This window comes from Crocuta crocuta, unplaced genomic scaffold (genome assembly GCF_008692635.1).
Source record: "Crocuta crocuta isolate KB4526 unplaced genomic scaffold, BGI_CrCroc_1.0 scaffold7, whole genome shotgun sequence".
Classification (NCBI taxonomy): Eukaryota; Metazoa; Chordata; class Mammalia; order Carnivora; family Hyaenidae; genus Crocuta; species Crocuta crocuta.
Window position 1 is genome coordinate 7,371,654 of NW_027531904.1, and position 1,741 is coordinate 7,373,394.

The 1,741-nt window shown below is 47.5% G+C and overlaps 1 protein-coding gene across 1 annotated transcript in view; it reads right to left on the minus strand.

Annotated features, from left to right (window-relative positions):
• The window catches only part of IQGAP1 (IQ motif containing GTPase activating protein 1), a 96,775-nt gene extending 96,292 nt beyond the window's left edge, over positions 1-483 (minus strand). The window contains exon 1 of the mRNA XM_077774353.1: positions 390-483. Within this exon, the coding sequence (XP_077630479.1) occupies positions 390-454 (65 nt within the window). The 5' untranslated portion in view covers positions 455-483. The remainder of the gene's footprint in view (positions 1-389) is intronic.
• Positions 484-1,741: the final 1,258 nt, after the last annotated feature.

Consider the following 1,741-nt stretch of genomic DNA (forward strand, 5'->3'; position numbering starts at 1 on the left):
ATCATAAAGAAGGTGATTCTTGATCTCAGGGTCCTGAGTTCAAGCCCCGTGTTGGGCATGGAGCCTACTTAAAAAGACGAAAAAGAAAAAGTTTGGAAAAAACCCCCACAAACTGCTAGTTCTCCCCTACAGCCTGTAGTGCCCAAAACATGCACCCTACGCATAAAACAACACAACACAGATCTGGGAATTTTTCACAACACTGTGAGCGCCCATCAGGGTTTCACAATAAACTGCTATCAAGCTACTTGCTCCCATGAATAAATACCCTACCTATACTTATTCTTTCAAACTACCAGCCTCAAGCAGTCACACCTACAACACAAAGAGATCTTTATTTGTGTCCACATCACAGCAGCTCCCTTCTCTCCAGCCGCCTCGATCTTTACCTCTTTGCTTCTTCCAGATGACAAAGGTACTCATAGGCCACATTCTGGCGTCTCCTTTCGTCCATCTCCTCTGCAGTGAGTCTCTCATTATCCAGAACAGCTAGAACATGAAAGGAAGAATGTAAACACAAGAATCTGTAACCTTTCTGACCGATAGAAAGAATGCCACAGCATCAAATTCCTGTTAGTCACCTAGAGGGTCAGGGTAACCTGCGGACGTGTGGATCGCCAGATGTCCTACAACGACTTTCCTAAAACAGGAACTAGGGGTCTTCAGCTACACTCGTCTTACCCTTTTGTTAAAAGTATGATCAAAAGTAACTTGACAAATACTGAGTTGAGATTTTGGCCCAACTCTGCGCTGGTCTATCTACCAGACTCTCTCAATACAGAGCTGAGAGTGTTTTCCCTTTTTTATTAATAACCAAAGGCAGCGGTCACTGAGAACTAAGTGGCAGTAATTATGCTAAGCACCTTCCATGCATTCTCACTGAAGTCCCACAACAATCCCGTGATTATCACTCCCATTTTATGGATGAGGAGACTGAGGCTGGGTGATCTTAGCTCTACCGCTAAAAAGCGGTTGCCAGGCCTGGATTCAAACTCAAGCAGTCTGTCTCAAATCTGCCAACTTCATGGGCACCTGGGATACGGCATCAACTCCTAACTCCTTGGGATGGCATTCAAGGTCTTTCCCAATCTGGCCCCAGCTACTTCTGGAAACTCTTCTCCCTCTCCCTGTCCCCCCTCCTCCCACCACTGTGTCCTCTACCCCGCTCAGCTCCCCAACACACAGGGCCCTTACTCTTCACTACCTGAATCAGAGCTCTTTCCTCCAGTCCTGTCTCTGACCCAACTTCACACAGCATCCGTCAAAGCACTGTTCGAATGTCACTACCTGCGTTCTCGCTGCCTTCCCCGGAGCCCCTCCTCCACATCCACCTTCCTGCTTTTGCCCAGCTGGCTCAGCACCCTTGATCTCCGGTACGCCTTCCTATCATGAGCGCGTACACCTGTCCCTCTCTCTGATCGCGACGCTCTGGGAAGCCAGGGCCTGCTCTTACTCATCCTTCATTTCACAAACGTGACACAATACCTCCCGCATAACTGTTGAGTGAAATTATCCTAAATACGGACCATTACTCCCCAAAGAGAAACCAAAAACGAAATCTCAGGATTCCAAAGGACTCCCCTTTGGCCAGTGTAGCTATGCCGCCTTCAAGTTCAATGACGTCCCATGGACAGCTACAGAAAAGGAGGTTCGGAAAAATGAGGAAGTCACAGGGGCTCTTTTTTTTTTTTTCCTCTCTCTCTCCTTATTTTAATTTTTGAAAGCCCGACCAGGGAACGAA